Genomic DNA, 18,696 nt, shown 5'->3' with positions numbered 1-18,696 from the left:
ACGGCTGAACAGATTTTCTTTAAAAATTTACAGAACTTTAGTGTATAAGTCTGTGAGTGATCTTAAGTATTGTCTCAGAATACCCCCCCCCAATAATCGAAAGTGTTATTTTAATTTATCTATCATCGGTAAAGCCATTTTTTCCATGTCGCTTAGCAACAATGATAGAACAACGGGCCGTGAAAATTCTGTGGGTAAGTTGATAGTGCGTGTTTTTTTTTTTTTTTTTTTTTTTTTGCATGACGTGGTTCAAACTCCACACGTAAATTTCTTAAGGTTTTTTTTTTTTTAAAACTGGAAAGAAGTTTATATAAATTTTATAAAAGAACCAGTAGGTTCTCTATAGTGCAATATAGAATAACATTTTGGATTAAGTTACTGCATGGAGGCATGCAAAGGTTCCTTCCAGGCGATTTCACTGATTTCGATGAAAATAAAATATATAGGAGTGTGAAATATTCGTTGATCATCATCCAATTCCGGGCAACGTTGGGTCTCCCTGCTAGTCTACATATAAAGTTAGGTATGTCTATTTGTTAGTTTGTACACGATTCATTTCTTAAGTAATTAGCCGATAATTATGAATCTTGGAACACAGCTTTTAGGCATAAGGAGTTCAAGTTTTGTATTTTTTTTTTTTTGTTTTTTTACTTGGGAGTGACCACTTACCACGGCCCAAAGGCCACTCGAGGATAAGGATTAATGAATGTAAGTTGTTAGTGTAGTAATCGTTAATGGTGTAAATTGGGTAGAATTTGATTTTTGTGGATGGTTCTACAAGAACTTGTTTACATTGGATTTGATGGCTATCATGTTGTATTCGACAGGGAAGCAAGACAGCGGAACAGTGTTCCACAGACGGGCAGTTCTGGGAAAGAAGCTGTGTTCGGGAGATCTAGGTTTAGATTTAGGCACAAATAGAGTGGGGAAATCGTTTATAGGTGTTTTAGATAGTCGAGTGTTTTTGTGATGTTTAGCAAGAGAGAATCAGATTAGAGTTCAGTCGAGCACTTGTCATGAAAATAACGATAGAGCAGAAACAGGCTCGCAATGTCTTTTCTCTGGGAAAGTATGGGCTGTGTTTAGCTTAATGCAGAGGGGATAAAAAGGGGAGCGCAAGCCATTCATGAATATTCAGTAACCTCCAATCTTAAAAATTTTAAACAATACATATTAGACATCAATTAATAAATATCCCCCAAATTTCAATTTCTTTGGAGTATTCTAAAGAAGTTTTAAAGGAAGAGCATATTATGAACACAAACTTTTAGAAAATTCAAATATATCGCATGTGCATTGAATTTGATTCTTAGACACGAATTAAGATTCCCTGAATTTCAAGACAAGTCTTAAACCTTATATTTGAGACATTTTCTAGAATCAAAATAGTGTAATGGATTTTGATCAAAATTGGAATCAGGATTCTAGACATGAGGTTCAGTAGCATATCTTGATTTTCATCTTTGTTAAGAGCATAAAACTGGTGCAAAACTGGTTTGAGAAGATCAGGTTTATCCAGGTGATTTAACCAAAGTTAACACCTTATACAGCCTAACATCACAAGTACATTTGAGAAATTTTATTACCACAGAAGCAGAAAGACCTAGCATATAAAATCAACAGTAGATTCTTTGATATGATACAGGTGTGTTCGAAATAAATGTTTTTATTTAGAGCACAATAGGACCATGATACTTGACTTTTGCATTTTTAAACTTTAATTTAAGCCATTATATATAAAAATAATTTTATAAAATCAACAGTAGATTCTCTACAGTGCAATGTAGACACACACACACACACATTCTCGCCAGATCACTGAAGGTAAGCAACGTTGAGCCTGACTAGTACCAGATGAGTGACCATTTGAGAAGGCTTGGCGCTGTATGTACCTTCTGGGAAGATTTGGTGTGGGGTCAATACCCTCACCCCGAAAAAAGAACTCTTCGCTACAAAAGCATCTACAAAGTTGTGGATGGCCTATGCCCCTTCAGGGGTTCAAGGATATGCATGGATGAGGCACACATATCCATCTGATATCTATTTCATACAACTCACAAGCCTGAAGATCGTGTTTGAGTCAAGAAGGGCAGATAATGGTTATCCCCATTTAAAATGCTCTTTTTTGATAGAAATCAATTAAATATGGACTGGCACGTAGCACCCTAGCGGCCTTCCACGTGAGCTGAGGAAATTATTTTTTTGAAATTAATTTATCATAAAGTAAGTAAAGTGCATTATTTTTCAAAACTTTTTGTTTTTCGATATTTCATCGATATTATTTAGTAAGAGTGTTTAGCAGAAAAGCCAACAAACGACTACCCGAAAAAATAAATATATTAAATAAAGCAAACCTCAAAAGGGGCATGTCACAATATGTTGTAAATAATCTCACCCGCTACTTAATTGGCTGAAAAATGCGAAGCGCGTTGTTTGTTTGTTTACAAACAGTCGATTTGAGTACTATAAAAGTGGTGGTGGGTGTCTATTTAAATAGACATTCCAACGAGTCATTTACGGGCGTCGCCTCCATGGTCAAGTGGGAGAACTGCCGACTGTCAACACGACGGTTCTAGGTTCAATCCTTGGCTAGGGAGAGATGCTAGTCTAGCGGCAATGATGAGTTGTGATACAATGAAACAAGACTGTATGTCGATGACTATAAATATATATATATATATACACACACAAACACACCAGATTCATCAAATAGATTTATTTAAATAGCGTTCAATGATTCTTGCTAAACTTGCATTACAACATGTCATATTCAACACTATTGATCACAATTTAGACACTATTAGTTATGACTTGCTTGACCACCAAATTATGTACCCTGAAATCAAATTACAATCATTGGCAGATCAAATCTCTACTCTTTGCTGCTTTTTGTTTCTCCAAAATGTCTATCCAATTCCAACCAGTCTCTCCAGTTCTTGCTTCTGCCATCAGTGTCTGCTTCAGCTCCTTTCTAGCTCCAGATCCATCTTTTGCTCCTTATTCTAGAAGTGGTGCCCATCCTTTCCAGTTTCCATAGACTGCTGTTCTTGTCCAAACAAACCAAACCTACCCGAGGCACTTTATTATGCCTCGGACACTGACACCAAACTACGAAGTTATGTCATGCTGTTTAGGTTCTACAGACGTCCTACCCCACTTCGAGAGCCAAACCTATTCCTCCAGTTCTTCCGTTTTCTATTGCACCTTTGGTGATTAAGATTACGGTGAACTTAAAAAAAAAAAAAAAAAAAAAAAAATTATCTATTACATATTTACTTTTATTTTTTGTTACTTTTAATAAAATAGTAAAAAAAAAAAAAAAAAAAGTTGCATCTTTCTTTTCTTTCAAAGCGCGTCCCAAATTGTGTGAAAAATAAAAATAACTTCCCTTGACTAATCTGTTTTTCATGATTCCCTTTAAAATTCTAGTCAACACTTTTTTTAAATTGTAAACCCAACTTAAAAAACAAAGTATTTTTCTCTAAACCCTCCACCAGAGCAACGCCAAGTAAACACAACTAGTTACTGATTAAAAAAAAAAAAAAAAGTGATCTGCTCTAAATTTGTTTCCCCTTTGCATACAAACGTTCCGAGTACAGCATTATTTTTCTATTGAATGACTCAGTCTTTTGACCCAGTCAATTCCTGAAGTACCCTATGACCTCATCTTTATCCCTCGTTTTCTCGTTTTAAAAAAGGTCAGCATCAGGCTTTTCAGCGCAGACAGGGTTAGACACTTTTTTTTTTTTGGCACAAGGCTCCTAGTTCGGAGTGGACATCCCAAAACCCATAATATATCCATTAATCATTGGATAGTTTCATACAGCTGGTAGAATTGATAATAGAATTATGATTAAAATTCTTAAATCATTATCCTAGAAGATTCAAGAAATGCTTAAAAACGCTGTCTGGATTTCTTTACTGAAAATATCGTCAGTGGAATCGTCTTTTTTCTATTTATTTACAAATGCTCTGGAATTATAAATTAATATCTATTGGGCTAAAAAAAATTGAAGGTTTGACTACAATATATATATATATATATATATATACACACACACACGAGCAAACAGTTAATAAAACATGTTAAAAAACACTTTGAAAAAGAGTTAAAAACATATTTAATCTGAAAAGGAAACACTTGATAAGTGGATAGTCCGTAATCCGCAGAGTTTCGAAGAAATACTTTCCTTCTCATCAGAGGGTAAGAATTAGCAAAATGCAGGATCGGATTTTGCATGCAAAAGTATTTGAAACAAGTCAAAGATCTTACTTGATAACAAAACAGTGAAGCAGAGGGAATATGGTGAAGAAAAAGGTGATTACACGTGAATGGATAGTCTGGTGGAAGATATATATATATATATATATATATATATATATAAGTAGTGTTTCACATCTTAGAAAACTTCGTAATGTTAAAATTGAAAATTCCTGCTTGACCTAGCGTATACAATGAAGTAAGTTGAAAGACTAGTTCAATCACCAGTGAAACCAGGGGTCATTTATCTCTTCACAAGGGGCTTCGGCCCTCCTAGTGTTAATACCACCAGAATATGAAGAGAAAAATAAACATTTTAACATGATAAAGGTAGGGTTCGATACAAAAAATTTGGACATTATACAAAAAAAAAAAAAAAATTTTTTTTAATGATTTTATCGTTTAATAAATATTTTCTTAAGAGTTCTTGGTTTTCAAAGATTTTCAATTTTATAAGAAATAATGGTTTGGAGTTTTTCATAATTTTTGGATATGTTCATTACTGTGGCATAACAAGTAGATACGACCATTGGTTTTACTTAAAATTCAATATTTGTACTTTGGAATTTTATTCTAATAATGAAAAAGGTACCGGAACTGTTGATCATGTACTCACTAGTTGAAATTAAAGATCTTGATTTAACTTTTACTTTGAAAATTCAGTATGTTATTGCTATACATCTTAGGAGATGACTAACCAATTTTTATGATCTCATATTCAAATGAACAGCTACAGCAGGAACTGGAATACACCCTACTAAAGCCTGATTGTCACAGCTGGTGAATTTAAAAACTGCAATCTAGACACGAGGACATTTTAGAACAATGATATCCAATAAAATTCTGTTTTTAACTTTGAAAAAATGCCACAGAAACGTATGGAATGCTTCATACTGCTTTTCGACCATCTTGCATGAATCAAGCATCGGTTTTTGAGTGGCATAAGAGATTCAAGGAAGGCAGGGTTGGTTGGTTGTTTTTGTTTTACGGCATATCAACCCTTTTCGGGTTATTTAATGCCGAATCCAAAGATTTTGAAAAAAAATTTTTTTAATGGAATATATTTGTTGTTTTCACGTCGGTTTCTATTTAACCCATAGTTGGGACCCTAACAGGTACTACCACTCCGGGTCAGAATGGGCCTGGGAGCAATGGTAATTAAAGGGTGCCTCCACACTCCCCAGAGCCCACAAGCTTGGGCCTCACCACTGGATATAGTTTAAGGTCATATCCAGGACCCCCATTGAGGGACTTTTACCCTCTGTAGGGGGGCAGTCGGCGTATTCTAATGCCCCACCGACAGGACCAAGGAAGGCAGGGAGTCTGTGAGTGATGAGGAGAGGTGTGGGAGGAGTGAAGAAGTTGGAATTAAAAGAATTTCATGGATAAGGACCATCGTGTGTCTATGGAGACAATATTTCCTCCTGTATCAGAAAACACGCTATGTGATATACGTATATCTGTACGTGATGTTGCGAAGCTAATCAAAAACCTTGATTAGAGTAAAGCAACTGGCCCTGATGGTATTCCAATTATAGTACTCAAAAAACTTCAACCTGAATTAGCGCCCATACTTACAAAACTGTTTAAACGTTGTCTTAAGGAGAATAGTTTCCCATCTCTCTGGAAAATCTCATCAGTATGCCCTGTATTTAAGAATTCAGGTGATCGCTCATCCCCCTCTCAGTACAGGCCAATAAGTCTCCTGTGCGTCATGAGTAAGTTGCTAGAATCTGTGTTAAATACAGAAGTAATCAAACATCTCAACAAAAATAACCTTCTTAGTGACACTCAATATGGTTTCCGTTCTGCTAGATCTACAACAGATGTCCTTACAGTTATATCGCATAGGATTAGCAAATCTCTCGACGGTGGCAATCTTTCTAGGGCAATTGCTCTTGACATATCTAAAGCCTTTGATAGGGTATGGCATAAAGGTTTACTTCATAAGATCGCTAGCTATGGTATAGCTGGAAAAGTCTTCTCAATTATTAAATCATTTCTTTCTGATAGGTTCATAAGAGTAGTAGTTGAGGGGCAAAAATCAGAAGCTCACAGTATTAATGCCGGTGTCCCTCAGGGATCCATCCTGGGCCCAACTCTTTTCCTGATCTACATTAATGATCTTCCAAATCATATCCTTACATCATTTGTAGACATTTATGCTGACGACACTACCATTTATGGTACCACATCTAAGACAGTAAACGACCAAGTTCTCTCCAATTCTCTCTCCTCTGATCTTGAGCACGTAGTACAATGGGGAAAGGAGTGGCTGGTTACTTTTAATGCATCTAAAACCAAGCTTCTCTCTTTACATCATCAACATTCTAATTCACATTTGTCATCAATTGAAATGAATGGCTCTTGTCTTCAGGAGGCCTCAAGTTTTGACAAGCTTCTGGGCTTGACCATTACTCCTGATCTTAAATGGAACACGTATATCAAATCTGTTGCCAAGGCCGCTGGAAAAATGGTGGGATCTTTCTATCGATCCAGTAGATATCTCACTGCTGATGCTATTCTCTACCTATATAAGAGCCAGGTACGTCCAAGGATGGAATACTGTTGCCACATCTGGGCAGGAGCTGCTAGAAAGGACTTGTCCTGCCTTGATAGAGTTCAAAATAGACTTCGTAGCCTTGTAGGAGATGTCCTTTTCTCCTCCTTGCAACCTCTATCTCACAGAAGAGATGTTGCGAGTTTGTCTCTGATGTATCGTTATTTTCATGGAAAGTGTTCAACTGAGCTTCAATCTATGGTCCCCCCTCGCCAAACTTTCACAAGAAACACTCGTCTAGCTGTAAACACTATCAATAATTTCCCCCACTCTTTATCTGTGCCTAAACCTAAACGTAGATTCCATGAACAAAGCTTCTTTCTTAGAACTGCACGCCTGTAGAATTGTCTTCCGTTTTCCTGCTTTCCGGCTGACTACAATATGGTTGTGTTCAAGTCTAACGTAAATAAGTTCTTGATGAGCCGTTCCATATAAGTTATCAAATTTACCAAATTTTCATTACTAATGATTACTACATTGACCAATTTCTACTGTACACTCTTTAACCCTTATCCTTGAGTGGCCTCTGGGCCTTGATAATGTGGTGATGCCTTTGTAAAAAAAAAAAAAAAAAAAAAAAAGTGCAGTTTGAGGTCAGTCTGGGAATTGTATACACACTTATTCATGAGGAAGATTTGCGCAAAGTTTGTACCAAGGGCGCAGTCCACAACTTCATCCTTGTCACAGACTATTTGGCCAAGATAGGCATCAAGACAGTTCCTCACCCTTCCTGTAATCCAGACCTTGCTCCCAGTGAATTTTGGTTATTCCTTAAGCTCAAGGAAAACCTTAGAATTTGTTATGAGACAATTAAGGAGAGAAAAGAGGCAGTGATGAGGATTTCCACAGGGCCTTCCAGAAGTTGTTTGAACAGTACAACAAGTGCACTGCAGCCGGAGGAGATTACTTCTAAGGAGACTAGAGTTTCATGTGTGTACTATCAATAAAAGTGCACATATTAAAATAGTCTGTAAACTTATTGAAGACACATCGTAATTATAGAATGCGTGGAGCATGCAGAATATCCAGAGTTTGGGAGGGAAAAAAAGTTTAATCTTGCTGAAAAAATATGTTACAAAATACAAACATAAAATCGATATCAGTTATCTCCCTTACATCATGAACGTCAACTTCAAGGAGTTTTAAATTTTGTCTGCTACAGATCGGTATGTGCAAAATGAATGTTGATGCTCAAAAGATATAAACATTGACCCCTCCCTTTACTTAAAAAGTCACCAAAAAAATCAGGAAATTAACCAATGTGAATAAGATTTTCAGTATCTATCAAATAAAGATCATGACATATAATGAACCCATTATTTTTTATTTAAATCTTAGTGGAAATGTATTTTGGTTAAACAAAAAAATATCTTTACTAAATTTATAGTTTTCAATAGTATAAAAAAAATAAATAAATAAAAAAAAATAAATAAAAAAAAATAAATAAATAAATAAAAATAAAAAAAATAATAAAAAATGCATATTTCGGTCTCTCAGCTATTGCATGTCTGGGCGGTTGGCCACCAGGACAGTTGTGGACGGTGATGGACCCCAATCGGGAAAGGGTCGGTATTGATTTCACAAAGAACCTTTAGAAGATATAGGGAGGTGGGTGGGCAGATAAATTATTGACTTAAGCATATACTTGGAGAGAAAGAAAAGATTGACAAGAGAGAAAAGAAGAATATAAAATAATGGGATAGAGAAAGGAAAGAATAATCTTCAAATGACAGAGGAAGACAGAATGATCTCAAAGAGATGGGAGGGGGGAAAAAGCTGATTTAATAAAAACTAGTGTGTTTTAGAAACAGAAAAGACTTTGCTTGCCAGGCTCAGCCAAGACTTTGCTTGCCAGGCTCAGCCAAGACTTTGCTTGCCAGGCTCAGCCAAGACTTTGCTTGCCAGGCTCAGCCAAGACTTTGCTTGCCAGGCTCAGCCAAGACTTTGCTTGCCAGGCTCAGCCAAGACTTTGCTTGCCAGGCTCAGCCAAGACTTTGCTTGCCAGGCTCAGCCAAGACTTTGCTTGCCAGGCTCAGCCAAGACTTTGCTTGCCAGGCTCAGCCAAGACTTTGCTTGCCAGGCTCAGCCAAGACTTTGCTTGCCAGGCTCAGCCAAGACTTTGCTTGCCAGGCTCAGCCAAGACTTTGCTTGCCAGGCTCAGCCAAGACTTTGCTTGCCAGGCTCAGCCAAGACTTTGCTTGCCAGGCTCAGCCAAGACTTTGCTTGCCAGGCTCAGCCAAGACTTTGCTTGCCAGGCTCAGCCAAGACTTTGCTTGCCAGGCTCAGCCAAGACTTTGCTTGCCAGGCTCAGCCAAGACTTTGCTTGCCAGGCTCAGCCAAGACTTTGCTTGCCAGGCTCAGCCAAGACTTTGCTTGCCAGGCTCAGCCAAGACTTTGCTTGCCAGGCTCAGCCAAGACTTTGCTTGCCAGGCTCAGCCAAGACTTTGCTTGCCAGGCTCAGCCAAGACTTTGCTTGCCAGGCTCAGCCAAGACTTTGCTTGCCAGGCTCAGCCAAGACTTTGCTTGCCAGGCTCAGCCAAGACTTTGCTTGCCAGGCTCAGCCAAGACTTTGCTTGCCAGGCTCAGCCAAGACTTTGCTTGCCAGGCTCAGCCAAGACTTTGCTTGCCAGGCTCAGCCAAGACTTTGCTTGCCAGGCTCAGCCAAGACTTTGCTTGCCAGGCTCAGCCAAGACTTTGCTTGCCAGGCTCAGCCAAGACTTTGCTTGCCAGGCTCAGCCAAGACTTTGCTTGCCAGGCTCAGCCAAGACTTTGCTTGCCAGGCTCAGCCAAGACTTTGCTTGCCAGGCTCAGCCAAGACTTTGCTTGCCAGGCTCAGCCAAGACTTTGCTTGCCAGGCTCAGCCAAGACTTTGCTTGCCAGGCTCAGCCAAGACTTTGCTTGCCAGGCTCAGCCAAGACTTTGCTTGCCAGGCTCAGCCAAGACTTTGCTTGCCAGGCTCAGCCAAGACTTTGCTTGCCAGGCTCAGCCAAGACTTTGCTTGCCAGGCTCAGCCAAGACTTTGCTTGCCAGGCTCAGCCAAGACTTTGCTTGCCAGGCTCAGCCAAGACTTTGCTTGCCAGGCTCAGCCAAGACTTTGCTTGCCAGGCTCAGCCAAGACTTTGCTTGCCAGGCTCAGCCAAGACTTTGCTTGCCAGGCTCAGCCAAGACTTTGCTTGCCAGGCTCAGCCAAGACTTTGCTTGCCAGGCTCAGCCAAGACTTTGCTTGCCAGGCTCAGCCAAGACTTTGCTTGCCAGGCTCAGCCAAGACTTTGCTTGCCAGGCTCAGCCAAGACTTTGCTTGCCAGGCTCAGCCAAGACTTTGCTTGCCAGGCTCAGCCAAGACTTTGCTTGCCAGGCTCAGCCAAGACTTTGCTTGCCAGGCTCAGCCAAGACTTTGCTTGCCAGGCTCAGCCAAGACTTCGCTTGCCAGGCTCAGCCAAGACTTCGCTTGCCAGGCTCAGCCAAGACTTCGCTTGCCAGGCTCAGCCAAGACTTCGCTTGCCAGGCTCAGCCAAGACTTCGCTTGCCAGGCTCAGCCAAGACTTCGCTTGCCAGGCTCAGCCAAGACTTCGCTTGCCAGGCTCAGCCAAGACTTCGCTTGCCAGGCTCAGCCAAGACTTCGCTTGCCAGGCTCAGCCAAGACTTCGCTTGCCAGGCTCAGCCAAGACTTCGCTTGCCAGGCTCAGCCAAGACAGGTCGGCTTTTTGGTTGGTTGATTGTTTTAAGGCATATCAAACCTTTTCAGGTTATTTAATGCCGAATCCAGTGATTTTGAAGAAAAATTTTTTAATAGACTATATTTCTTTTTTTTCAAGTGGGTTTCTATTTAACCCACAGTTGGGACCCTAACAGGTACTACCATTCTGGGTCAGAGTGGACCTAGGAGCAATGGCAATGAAAGGATGGCTCCACACTCCCCAAAGCCCGCAAGCTGGCGCCTCACCATCGGATATAGTTTAAGGTCATATCCAGGACCTCGGCTTTTGGGGCTGCCAACCCAAATGGCTGGAGGCCCTCGAAAGAGTGATTTCAGTTAAGAGATTCTGCATCCAAAAACATTGTTTTTTTTTTTTAAATCCAAGAGAAGCCCTGAATTTAATACTTTTTTGTGTACGAACTGCATCCAAAATGATTTTATGCAATAAACATTTTTTTTTCATAAGAAATGATTTCCAGAGTTATTATTGATTGCATATTGATTTGAGAGTAACCAGTTGATTTCAGCTCTATCCTGAACCCTGATATTCCCACTACAGCTGTGAGGAGCATCCATCTACCGACACCAGTACACCTACAGGAGAAATTCAACCACGGAGGCTAACGTCAGGCGACCACCCAACAGTATCACAGGTATTGCCCCCAGACTTAGGGTCATGCATGTTTTGTGTGCCCTGAGCAGCAGAGCAGTAGTTCTAACAACCAGTAAGTGTCTGGTTACATTTGGAGGGGTCCACCACTAAACAAAGTTAAGAGTGTAGTGCTGCTGGTTTGCATTTACGGTCTCGTGAAGAAGGATCCGACGAATGCAACCAGTGAGGGGGTTTACATGCGTATGACTGAACAGTATGTATTAAGCACCATTTTAAAGAATTGGCCGATGGATGATCTTGAAAAGGAGGATTACACGTAAACAACTTTAATAACTTATCAGTAAAGAAAAAAGAAATGACATGCTCTCTTAACTTTATCACTCACCCTAAGTTTGTGTGGCAATACACACAAAACAAATTATCTAACACTTACGAAATTAAGAAAATTTAAGATGTAAATCATAATTTTTTTTTACATGTCCTTAAATACGCGATCTGTTCGGGAAATGGGTGATCATTTTAGAGTAAGTTTAGATGTGAACCCGGTTCGGTTCCCCACTCTAAAATAACTCTTAAAGTTCATTTTTTTTTTTTTTTTTTTTTTTTTTTTACAGCAAAGTAAAATCACATCTTTTATTTTGGGATGAACTAGCTCAGAGTACAAAATAAATAAATGGTGGGTAGTAATTTCGTTTGTTTTTCTCCGAATTTTTAGAAAAATTCTATCATATTGCGAAGGTTTTGGAAATTAATTTTTAAAATAGAAAAGACAAGAGCTCTCAACTTATTGATCTAAGGGAGGTAAATCTATTTTACTGAAGTAGTTGAAAAAAAAATTTTTTTTTTTTCTTAGAATTACTTGAATGTTTTAAGAAAAATTACCATATCGTCGCATTTTACTTTTTTGTTGTTATTAATGTTATAAAACTTTGTTACATTTAAAAATTGTTAGAATTTTTTTTCTAACAATTCTTAGTAAAATAGATTTACCTCCCTTAGACCAACAAGTTAAGATTACGAACTGCTGAAAAAAAAAAAATAAATAAATAAATAAAAATAAAAATAAAAAAGAAAACACTCCATGCTAGTTCACCGTCGTGTTAAACAAAAACAATTTGTTAGTGGCGGCTCAATTTAACAGACTTGTATATACACCATAATCACACTGACACACCGGTTCTTGTTAGATCACCTATGTTAAACGACGTTGAGCCTGGTCAGTACAAGAGATGGGTGACCAATTTAGTAATTCCAGATGCTGTATGTGCTTGCTTGGGAGCCTGGAGAGGGATCAGATCAGCGCTATCAGGTTATTTTTGTCCAAGATATGCTGCATAAAATAATGCAGGCAGCTCTCTCTCTCCCGCCTCCAAAGGAACTCATCCGTTCAAATTTAACATCGCTTCATTTTACAGAGGATGGTGCAGGTGACCAGTAATTTCCTAATGTATGGTCGCTTATTATTTCCAGTGAAAGACGTTTCGGTATCCCCCCCCCCCAACAACTTCTTTTGTACTAAAACCATCATATTCCGATTTTTTTATTTATTTATTTTTAATTTATTTTGAATTGGAACAAATACATTGAGTTCATTACCAAGGTTTGTCACATTTGGACTGGTGCATTGCATCTGCTAAGTCTCACTCCTAGACAGGGTAAAAAGAAATAAGATAAATAAATAAGTCGCCAACCTAATACGTTGCACACAGTCAACCAAATACCAACCTCTGTTCCACCAATGAAATGTTGCATCACTGTGCCTATTTTACCAGTATTTTAAAGGAATGTGTTCCGACGAACTTCAAGCCCTTGTACTTCCCCCCTCAACTAACCCAGCAAGAAGCAAAATCCCGCCCCTTCACTGTAAAGATCACTAGATGCTGGACAGCCTTCTACTCAAATAGTTTCTCCTCTTGAACTGCTAAACTTTGGAATTCCCTTCCGGGTCCCTAATTTCCTGACTGTACTTACATGCAGAAGTTCAAATGTAATGTGAACAGACATCTTGCTGCTCAACTCCCTATATAGTATCTCTGCAGATTTTGTCCCAAATAGTAGCCCCTTACATCCAAGTGCCACTGTGCCTTATTTGAAGTAAATAAAAATGGATTTTTCAGACTATTATCCGCATCTCAAATGCCATTCTCATAAGATTTTGGCCAATATAACCTCTGACCTTCTTCCAGCAAGTTTGTCAAACTCTGGAATCTCTTTGGAATTTTGAATAGAACCCCTTATTTAAACATTGGATAAAAGTGCTAAGTGATAATCAGTTTCAAACGATTGATTCCAGAGGTTGAAAGTTTAATGTTTAGCAAGAGCGAGACTAAAAATACAAATTACTTGATTACGATCTGGTCATGGTTGACGGGACAAGAACAAGCTACCTCTGTCCAAAATTCCGTACATTTTCCAGAGTTCAACAAGATGCACCTGAAGAAGGTTAGGGGTTGGATCGGCTAAAACATTGTAAGAATAACAGTCAAGATAGGGATAATAGTCCTAAATATCCAAAAGCATAAATTTACGTTTTTTTTTTGTTTTTTTTTTATTCAAATTTAATATTCGGACTTAATTTAATATTCGTTGTTAGAGAAAAAGTAGAAATAACTTTTTTTTTTTTTTTTATTCAAATTTAATATTCGGACTTGATTTAATATTCGTTGTTAGAGAAAAAGTAGAAATAACTTTTTTTTTTTTTTTTTGTAATTATAGATTCATAAATTTATGCTTTGAAACTGAGTGCAGACGTGTAATCGCAATGAATTAAAAAAAAATAAATAAATAAAAAGTTTAAATTTTATTACAGGGAGAAAATTTAGCAAAACAGGAAATATTCTAACAGTATCTATGCTACAAATGAGAGAGAAACAAGGTGTACACGTCGTGTTAAATAAAAATAATTTTAAAAGTAATTTTTACCCCTTTGCATTACTCGAGTGGAGTGGACATTTAAGACTTTAACGGAGATTCAAGTTTTTACCACAAATTCCGGACTCGGCCGAGATATGCAGGTGATAAATTTACACTCACCTTCCATTTCGACAACACTTATTATTTGCCTACTAATATTTTATAAATATGCCTAATTCCAATTTATCAGCCTTTGTAATTGATTCGAAACCCTCTCAGTAACCCTAAGTCCATGTGGCAACACCCCCAAAAAAGAAAACCAAAAGATTAACAAAAAATTAAAATTTTATTTGCATCTGAAAGCGTGTTTTAAAGCAGTTTGTTTATTCTATTTTTTTTTTTATTTTTTTTTATTTATTTTTTTTTTTTACTTTTTCAAGATGTTTCTAAGAGTAGACACATTTTTAACTCTCGCACACACACTTTTTTTTATCCTAGCAGCCATCAAGCGGTGCTAGGAGGCGGGGTGAGATTTAGCCCTTTTTTGCTTTTAAGTAGAAGGCCTACACTTCTTGACCTAGTGTGACTGGCGTCATCATCATCATTCATCCCCATCTCTACAGTCACCTCTGCTTGCCCTGTCAGGAGGGAAGGCTTTTGCCCGTTTTCCTCAGGTCAGGTTTTTCCTGTTCGCATGTCTCTGGGAAGGACAAGCTGACCGTCAAGAAAAAAAAGTTTTTGACGTTAAATATTATGTTCTGTATTTTTCTCCTTTAGGAAAAATGGTTTTCTATTTCATTTCCAGTTAATTTAAAGGTAACAAGGCCTTATCACCTGGGGAAACTATTAGTCTTAAAGGATTAACAGAAAAACCGTTCAGTTTTGAGATTTTTCTGTAAGAAACAGAAATTGAATTTTCCAGCCTGTGAGACAAGACATCGTCGCACGTGTTCTCCATGAAAGGAACTAAGGAAAAAGACAGTCTTGGAAGACAATTCTTCCGAAATTCCCTTCATCAGGATATTTTTATTTTAAAAAACACTAGAACCTGAAGGTTCTGGAAGATTGAGAGAGTGCCTCTCAAAGAAAAGGACTGAAAAAACCCCTCCCCTTTTTGCAGGTTTCTTTCCTTTCAGATTTTACATATAGAGTAAAACATTTTTTCTGCATAATCTATAATATAAATCTAACCTGTCTGTTTAAATGTATATATGTTTGTACGTCTGCCTAAAAAAAACTTTCGACAGAGGCGACGGATTTTCATGAGATTGGTATAGATTTGAAACTTGACCCTTCGGATGACAAATATCGAAAAATTAGCTAAAAAGATTAATTCCTTCTCCCTCAACTAGGCACTTTTCTACAGGGAGGGGGGGGTCGCTTTCTTCACTGATATTTTCGAAAGTCATTGCCTCTTTTTGATTGACTAGCCTTCATTTAAACCTTTGCCAGTTCCAGTTTGGCGATGGACGCAACGGCAAAGATGTCACGTTTGTTATTTTCACATTCTTTTCCTCCTTCGCTGTACGGGTTCGAGCTTGCCTGCCAACTATTTTTTATTTATTTATTTTTATTTTTTCAACACCCACCTCCAAAACATCCGGGCAATGCCGGGCACCCAGGCTAGTTATTTTAAAAAGGGACAAAGTACAGTTTCCAGTTCTTAACTTGTTACTAATTGTTTGGACGATAAATTTAACTTTGTCGTTTCATTTGATAGAATTCATTCTAGAATACTCTCTTAACAAGATACCCCCTATTTTTATATCTTTTTTTTTTTTTTTCCTTTATAATTGGTACTTGAGGTTGATTGTTAACCCATACTTTGGGAAATAAAAGCAATTCAGCATTTATTTATTTATTTATTTATTTATTTCAATAAAACTTGACTAAATTAATATACTTTTCAGGTCTGGTTTTCATTTGCTCCTTTTTTTATATTTTGCCTCCATTTTGTTTATTTTTCACTTTGTTTTTATTCACGAAACCTTGGAAACTACTGAAGTTCCTTGGATGTCTATTCTGCTGTGAACCAAAAATTTACAAAAACATTGGTACTTGTGCACTTTTGCTACCGTGCTGAAATAACATTTTGAAAGCCATTCGTAACATGGGGAGGGTATTTTGTAACTATTCTGTGCTTCCACCTAACAATTTAAAAAAAATAAATAAATAAATAAATAAAAATCGTGAAACTTGAATTTAACCTGGGTGGAAAAAAAAAAACAAAAAAAAACTGCACTTTGCCACCGCGTTATTTTTTAACAGTTTTTTTTTTTTTTTTTTCCCCCAGGATAAATTCAAGCTGCACTATAGCTTTTATATAAAATTGGTGGGTGAAAGCACAGAATAGTTACAAAACACCCTCCCATGTTAAGAATGGCTTTCAAAATAACGTTTTTTTTTTGTTTTGTTTTTTATTTCAGCAGGGTAGCAAAAGTGCACAAGTCCAAAGCATTTTGTTCGTGCAATTACATGTCACAATTTCTTCTTTTTTGGAAATGAAGAAAGAAAATGGTTACCCGTTCTAAACTATGCGTCCAAGAACTGGGTAATAATTTTACGTTAGAATTATATAGCAAAATGGACTTCCGTCTACAAGCTAAAATTTAATCTAAATTTCCCCAAATATTTCCAGGGTGTTTATATGTAAGAGCACAAAATACGTATAAAGGAAAAAAAATTTCTGCGCTTCTACAGTATTTGAACTGAACAGACTTTCGCCGAATTAAAATTTAGTTAGGGTTACTTTAAAATAAATAGTTCGCTTCAAATTCTGTACAAGTACAATTAAGTAAAAGTGCAGAATAGTTAACAAAAATCACCGTTCCCCCATGTTAAGAATGGTTTTCTAAACATTATTTCAGCACGGTTCATAAACTGCACAAGCAACAGTTTAAGTATTTTTAGCTATTGCGGGTTGTCATACTCATAAGACACCCGATCGAAGGCGGAAGCCTGAAGCCATTGTATAAAAATTATGAAAACTTTTACAGCGAAGTTAAAATTCAAGGAAACGTGTAAGAGTTTTAAATGTTACGTAATGCGTGGCGAGAGGTGGGGGTGGGGGGTGTTTCGTTTAATAAATCAGTGGAGACGTTAGAGACCATGTGAGAAATAGAATTATTTTATTTTTAAAATAAAATTACAGTGTAGAATAAGTCTAGTATTCAACCTAAAAAAAAAAAAAAAAAAAAGTCTTTACGATGCACGTAACCGCCAAAGAACGAAAATGTCATATTCCAAAAACCGCAAATTGATCAAGAATTATTAAACTAAGAAAATCAGATTTTATGAGGAAGCGAAACGACGTTGTTTTGATCCGCCATATTTAATAAAGGGGGACAACCTAATTCGCCACTAGTGCAGGCAGAGAGTGAATAGTGATCTGGACGTAAATAATAACATTTAAAAAGCCATTCTTAATATGGGGGGGTGTTTTGCGCCGATTCTATACTTCAACCTTACACTTGAATAAAAAAAAAAAAAAAAAAAAAACTTTAATTAAACTTGGAAATACGATTTAAAAAATAGCGCGGATCGGAGCAAGCACTCTCTGAATTAGCACCCTTAATTCGAACTACCAAGATTTTAAAATCAGCCTTGTCATGGCTACAGTATAAATCGCTGAAATTCGAAAGAAAAAAAAACAACTTAATTTACGTGATTTTTGGGACATGACATTTTGGTTCCGTGACGAGTACGTACACAAAGACTTTTTTTTTTTTTAATTAATTTGGCTGGATTCTGGACGAGAACTAAAAATACTTACAATTTATGGATTCCTGCTTTTCGGACGGCGGACGAAATTGCTTTTATGGCCGTAAGGATCGAATTCATAAGTTGGGTGAGGTCCCCCGTCGCCTTTGGATGTTTCTTTTGCTCGCTTAATACAAAACGAGTCAGTGACATGTAATCGGTTTCAATAGGAGCCATGATGGGAACCTTTTTTGTTGATTCAAATCAAATTTGATATCAACAAGAATGTCAACAAGCAACACAAAGTTTTATCACTGGTTTTTATGACGGTCGTAAACCATGTGATTCTTGCGGATAAAGTAAGTCTTTCTTGCGTTACTGGAGTTGTACACTTTGAACCCGCACGTGCCACGGCGGGTGGTTGTTAGAGTTAGGGGTGCCACGAGAGAAACTTTTTCTTTCTTTTTAACGAAACAAAACAAAAAAACAGATTTTTGTTGTTGAATGGAACACTGCCACGACAAGGGTGGATTTGATTGGTTATCGGAGCCGCACCCCACTTTTTTTTGGGGGGGGGGGGTCCGTTTTGATTTTGGAAATCCACCCCGACCTGTTTCACCCGCTTATGTTTTTCTTTGTATTTTATGTTTATAGATTATTTTTGGAAAGGGGGGGGGGCGTACTTGTTAATTATTTATTTATTCTCGCAAACTCACCCCCCATCCCCCATCATATCTTTGGGTATTTCATAGTCTCTTTTCATTCGGGCATTGTTGTTCAACCATGGACAACAAGAACGAAAAAGTAGCCAGTTTTGTCTTCATGATTCTACTTTCGCATATGCCCCTATTCCGAATTCGTAGCAGCGGGCCGATATCAGTGGACTTTTTTTTTCTACAAAAACGATCATTAACAATGTTTTTATTTTTTACATTTTTTTTATGTTTACCATATTTCAAACTAATACTAATTGTTCCAATGTTCCACACTAAAAATAACTAAATTAATACAAA

The 18,696-nt window shown here is 37.5% G+C and overlaps 1 protein-coding gene across 1 annotated transcript in view; it reads right to left on the bottom strand.

Moving 5' to 3' along the window:
• LOC145259791 (fructose-1,6-bisphosphatase isozyme 2-like) overlaps positions 1 to 18,217 on the bottom strand; it is a 57,093-nt gene extending 38,876 nt beyond the window's left edge. The window contains exon 1 of the mRNA XM_080117554.1: positions 17,757 to 18,217. Within this exon, the coding sequence (XP_079973680.1) occupies positions 17,757 to 17,920 (164 nt within the window). The 5' untranslated portion in view covers positions 17,921 to 18,217. The remainder of the gene's footprint in view (positions 1 to 17,756) is intronic.
• Between the last annotated feature and the right edge of the window lie 479 nt (positions 18,218 to 18,696).

The sequence above is a fragment of the Euprymna scolopes genome, chromosome 35, assembly GCF_053919585.1.
Source record: "Euprymna scolopes isolate OS-2025 chromosome 35, ASM5391958v1, whole genome shotgun sequence".
In the NCBI taxonomy this organism is placed as follows: domain Eukaryota; kingdom Metazoa; phylum Mollusca; class Cephalopoda; order Sepiida; family Sepiolidae; genus Euprymna; species Euprymna scolopes.
The sequence above is the reverse complement of the archived record's forward strand: the minus strand, read 5'-3'. Positions and strand labels throughout refer to the sequence as shown.